The sequence below is a fragment of the Bacillus rossius genome, chromosome 3, assembly GCF_032445375.1.
Source record: "Bacillus rossius redtenbacheri isolate Brsri chromosome 3, Brsri_v3, whole genome shotgun sequence".
Taxonomy (NCBI): domain Eukaryota; kingdom Metazoa; phylum Arthropoda; class Insecta; order Phasmatodea; family Bacillidae; genus Bacillus; species Bacillus rossius.
Genome location: NC_086332.1, coordinates 84106766 through 84112834, shown reverse-complemented (window position 1 = coordinate 84112834; position 6069 = coordinate 84106766). Strand labels below are relative to the sequence as shown.

At 32.8% G+C, this 6069-nt stretch overlaps 1 protein-coding gene across 5 annotated transcripts in view; it reads left to right on the top strand.

Annotated features, from left to right (window-relative positions):
* Nucleotides 1–232: 232 nt before the first annotated feature.
* LOC134530981 (zinc finger and BTB domain-containing protein 40-like) overlaps nucleotides 233–6069 on the top strand; it is a 121384-nt gene continuing 115547 nt past the window's right edge. For 3 of the 5 annotated variants that reach the window (XM_063366382.1, XM_063366375.1, XM_063366373.1), the window contains exon 1: nucleotides 233–1520. Coding sequence is in view for 2 of the 5 variants with exons in the window: in XM_063366373.1 (XP_063222443.1) it covers nucleotides 1517–1520 (4 nt within the window). In the remaining 3 variants the exon portion in view is untranslated. Of the gene's footprint in view, nucleotides 1630–6069 lie in introns of all 5 variants that reach the window. The other 2 variants (XM_063366371.1, XM_063366378.1) reach the window with 2 other exon arrangements.

Below are 6069 nucleotides of genomic sequence, written 5' to 3'. Positions count from 1 at the left end.
AATTATATTATTAATTGATGTCATGTTATGTTGATAGAACTAACAAAAAACGGCGAAATATAAATTCAAATTTTTGATATTCGTGCTTTATTGTTTGGCTATTTATTTTGGCAATTTTTCATAGTTTAAGCACTTATGAAAATATTTACATAAAATTCTTATAAATGTTTTTTGAGATTCTTTAATTATGTGTGATGATTCTGCTAATAGTTGTTGAGATAAATGAGGTAGATTACCGGTATTTTACCATTGGTTTTGTATTTTGTATTACGTTAGCTACTTTTAAAATACTTTTAAGTCATTTGGATGGTTGGTTAAGTTTTGTTAGCTTAATTTAAAACATTGTTTAATCGTGTGAATGGCTGGAGGGATAAGGTAATTTAATTTCGAACACTGTTCAATTATTTGAATGATTGGTTGTATACAATATTCATTTAAAATACTGTATATTGGTGTAAATGTTTGGGTAAGTTACGTTAGCCACATTAAAAATACTTAACGGCGTTCTTCGGGATAGGTGTTATTCAAAAAACCATTAAATGTTCTTAATGGAGAACCTTCTCTAGAAAATTAGCATTACTTGAAATAGGGATAACAATCTGCAGGTAGAGAAGTAAAGATTGTGTTAGGTAAGTTCCGGGAAGAGGAGTGGCAGATTTTGCATTTAAAACTGCAGAATAAAAAGTACGAATTTTTGAAAAATTTAAATATTTAAGCTTTGTGAAACGATTAATAACCATGCAACATTTTTAAATAATCAATATTAATATTACAAGAGTGACATATTTTTAATTATATAATCTTGATTTTTGAAATAAATGCTTTTTTTTTCGGATGAGGTTGTACTAACCAGCGAAATGATTTTTTTTCCGTATCTAAACTACCGCGTTATTATTTTCCTGCCTAGTATTTTGTTAGTACAATATATAGTACACAATATATAGTGCACAAAATAATTTATTACGGTTGTGGCAAACAACAGTTAACTGGTGTCACTGCTACAAAAGTTTAACATTATTTAGCCAAACTTGTGTTGTGAATGTATTACACTGAAATAAATAATAAAATCACTTCAGGCTATATAAAAAAAGATTGTCAAAATTAAATGATATCGTAGCTTTCGTCCATTCGAAACCTAAATTGGGCGGAGACAAAACAAAATACAGAAAAAAACTTATTTTGTAATAAATGAGGCAATAAAATTAGTTATAGGTATCTAATTTCTTAATTTATTTACTTGAATGGAAATAAATTTGCCATTAGAATCATCATTTGTTGATAACCGCCGTTCTAACAAAATGTAAAACTCAGATTAACGTATATTTCCGTATACATAGCCTACTTTAGCAAAATATCTCCAGAGTGACGTCACAAATTGCTAGCCAGTGAAAGAGAAAGGTGCGCAAAAGGATACATATATAACTTCACGATGATTCACCCGTTATGTTCACAGTTGACAGAACAGAAGAACGAATGAATATCAAGCAATGATTTGTGTAACATTTTCTTAAGTGTTATGAGTACGTAATAAATATTCTCGCAGAAACTGTATGGTGTTATGTAGGCTGAAGTATCTATTTATTCGATTTTTTATTTATTAGAAAACAATTTGATCCGATTTCCGCATAGGTAGTTGAGAAGTGTAATTAGGATAAGAAATTTTAAGTTCAATATTGTGCTAAAACAGATTAAGATAAATTGTAATTGGAACCGAATTAGGGGTTCATATGTAAAAATACAAATGTTTGTTAAGTGACACAATATTTCTGTAAACCTTTGTGTTCTGTACCATTACAAGAAGGAACAACCATATTTCTATACATTTGAGAATAATAACAGTAGTATTACAGAATTATTTTTATTTGGTTTCATATAGAACTTCTATAAGCACTCGAACTATGGTCAATGGACTGGGAATGTTGCGTTTAATGCCGATTATAATTTGTTGTGTTTGTTGCCAGCCAAACTTGTTTAACTATATGATAGAACCTTACACTTAGTACGTGTGGTTTCCAAGTGATGTTATGTTCTCTGGATTATGTAATTACAGTTTCCCTTATACGAATGTACCGAACAAATATAAAGTGTTGTGGTGTATACCACCATTGAAATATAAGAAACCTCTTAGTTAACACTAGGAAAATAACAAATGCAAGTGACAAGTAGCTCATTTGACATTGAACAAGAGGATCGTTCCAAAGAGAGGTTGCACCCTCCTTCCTGAGCGAGCCTTTTGTGACGTTGCAAGTTGTTTCTTGTTTCATTACAAAGAAAAATTGAAAAAGTAAGCCATAAATTGCACCATTTTAAAACATATTTGCAACATTGCAAATAATTGCTTGAATATCTTTCACACTTGGGGTTGGCTAATGACTAAATTTCGAATAAAATTTTCTATTTACTCATTGATATAACGTTACGTTAACCATGCAAGCACATTTGTTGAAATGCAGCATGTACTTTGTATGGTGTACAATTAACAGCATCTTTCATGTACTTTATTTTAATAATTCTTGGGAATTTTTTTTCCAGAACTAATTGATATGTTCTCGCCCCTTAAATACAGGTAACGAGATGCTGGCCCGTTACCATCACATGCAAGGTCTCAATAGTATATAAACAACATTATTCTAATGTATTGTTATTGTGGTGACTAGCGAATGAATGCAGCAGATTCCAACTCTTCAGAATTGTTTCCAGTAGACGCAGCGTCGCACTGCGTGGCTGCGACTGGTTGATAATCGCTGGCTCCTCTGTGACATTGTGGGCATTGGTGAATCAAGCTTGTCGTGAATGTCAGTGCGCTTGCAAACTGACTCCCCTGCTGCAGCTCATACACCGGTCGTCACTGGATTCTGATGTACTTTGTAATAATTAAGATAGTTTCTGAACCAGAACAGTTGATAAGCTACGGTCCTGAATCAAAAAAGGTAAATTTAAAATGTGTCGTAACTTTATCTTTGAGCCTCATTTAGAAAATGTTAACATACTCACCTTTCATTGTTAGGTACATATTTTTTTACACAATCCCGCATAACCCTGCAAGTTATAAAAATTCTTCCAATGTATGAATTTCCCAATTACATACATATTGATAATGCCGAATGTGGACTTTATATATATACACATGCATACTTAAACATATATGTATAATAATTAAAAGAAAATGTTTGCTTCAATGTCTCCCCTATAAATAATAAATGAATTACCTATATGATTAAATATCCGTGTTCTTAGTGGATATAACTAGGAAAATCTGCATAATTTGTATGTATTTTGGTAGTTATTAAAAAAGTACAATTAAACTTACAATATTATGAATTGTCATACCTCTAATGTTAAATTTTACTCTTGTACAGATAGCACACTGTATCTAAGTAACATAATTAAGATGTCACAGATATAATAATTAATACTTACTAATTTTATTCGACAATGTGTTTCCGATTCATTTGACTTCTTGCAAATGGGTTATAAATTAAGTATAACTCCAGAGACGTACCAAATTAGGTTACATTGAGAAACTCATGACGTCAGCGTGTATGGTTTATGTGTTAGGGAAAATTTATTCAAATACTGTGTATTAAAAAAGTGCATGACATGGTATATTATTGTTTTATTTTGAAACAATTAACCCCAATTATTGCGAACACCATGGTAATATGCTTAAAAAATGTGTGAACTCTGGAGTGTATGAGAAGTTATTTCCAGGCCGGCCGTCGAATCGTCCGGTTTTAGGATCGAGTATAAATGACAGAACTTCGACTATCATCCCTTTTCTACGTGTGTCTAAAGCCAGTCAGGAGCGTGGAGAAACCCCCCTGAAAGGCCTGACTCGAATGACAATTAAAATGTTATCCTAACTTAAATTAAACTAAGCTAAAGTGTGTGGGACAGGGGCCAATTTAAGGTAGGACCTAGGCGTGTCTCAGGGCAAACCCTATACACTAGAATAAATACCAATTATTTAAGTTAAATACAAAGCGCCATATCTTGCGTTTAGGACCTTGTAGTTGGATTTTTATATTTCAGTTTTAAACGGAGAAATAAAATGGTTTTTTCAGGGCCTGTAATGGGCGGGTAAATTTATTGCCTGCAAGGATAACTGGGCGCGCGATCTTGTTGCTGTCCGTCGGCATTAAAAGTGTCGGCCCAGAATAAAATTCTGAAAAGTATAATTTGTTAAGAAATGTAACAGCTTTCATTTGGTACATGGCTAATGTTCGGCCAATACTTGGTATGAGTCCTGGAGTCGTTTTTATAAAATGCCAGTTTATGAAATATGTACCTTCTTTGACCTTATATGATTTAAAGAATACTATTAATAAGTACCATTTTTTTAGTGTAATACTAAGCGTAAAATCTTGCGTTTAGGACCTTGTAGTTGGATTTTTATATTTCAGTTTTAAACGGAGAAAAAAAATGGTTTTTTCAGGTCCTGTAATGGGCGGGTGAAGCTATTGCCTGCAAGGAAAACAGGGCGCGCGATCTTGTTGCTGTCCGTCGGCATTAAAAGTGTCGGCCCAGAATAAAATTCTGAAAAGTATAATTTGTTAAGAAATGTTACAGCTTTCATTTGGTACATGCCTGATGTTCGGCCAATACTTGGTATGAGTCCTGGAGTCGTTTTTATAAAATGCAAGTTTTTTAAATATGTACCTTCTTTGACCTTATATGATTTAAAGAATACTATTAATAAATACTATTTTTTTTAGTTAAATACAAAACGTAATATCTTGCGTTTAGGACCTTGTAGTTGGATTTTTATATTTCAGTTTTAAACGGAGAAATAAAATGGTTTTTTCAGGTCCTGTAATGGGCGAGTGAAGCTATTGCTTGCAAGGTAAACAGGGCGCGCGATCTTGTTGCTGTCCGTCGGCATTAAAAGTGTCGGCCCAGACAAAAATTCTGAAAAGTATATTTTGTTAAGAAATGTTACAGCTTTCATTTGGTACATGGCTGATGTTCGGCCAATACTTGGTATGAGTCCTGGAGTCGTTTTTATAAAATGCAAGTTTTTGAAATATGTACCTTCTTTGACCTTATATGATTTAAAGAATACTATTAATAAAAACTATTTTTTTTAGTTAAATACAAAGCGTAATAATTTGCGTTTAGGACCTTGTGGTTGGATTTTTATATTTCAGTTTTAAACGGAGAAATAAAATGGTTTTTTCAGGTCCTGTAATGGGCGAGTGAAGCTATTGCTTGCAAGGTAAACAGGGCGCGCGATCTTGTTGCTGTCCGTCGGCATTAAAAGTGTCGGCCCACACAGAAATTCTGAAAAGTATATTTTGTTAAGAAATGTTACAGGTTTCATTTGGTACATGGCTGATGTTCGGCCAATACTTGGTATGAGTCCTGGAGTCGTTTTAATATAATCCAAGTTTTTGAAATATGTACCTTCTTTGACCTTATATGATTTAAAGAATACTATTAATAAAAACTATTTTTTTTAGTTAAATACAAAGCGTAATAATTTGCGTTTAGGACCTTGTGGTTGGATTTTTATATTTCAGTTTTAAACGGAGAAATAAAATGGTTTTTTCAGGTCCTGTAATGGGCGAGTGAAGCTATTGCTTGCAAGGTAAACAGGGCGCGCGATCTTGTTGCTGTCCGTCGGCATTAAAAGTGTCGGCCCAGACAAAAATTCTGAAAAGTGTATTTTTTTTAAGAAATGTTACAGCTTTCATTTGGTTACTGGCTGATGTTCGGCCAATACTTGGTATGAGTCCTCGAGTCGTTTTAATATAATCCAAGTTTTTGAAATATGTACCTTCTTTGACCTTATATGATTTAAAGAATACTATTAATAAATACTATTTTTTTAGTTAAATACAAAGCGTCATATCTTGCGTTTAGGACCTTTTAGTTTAATTTTTATATTTCAGTTTTAAACGGAGAAATAAAATGATTTTTTCAGGTCCTGTAATGGGCGAGTGAAGCTATTGCCTGCAAGGAAAACAGGGCGCACTATCTTGTTGCTGTCCGTCGGCATTAAAAGTGTCGGCCCAGACAAAAATTATGAAAAGTATATTTTGTTAAGAAATGTTACAGCTTTTATTTGGT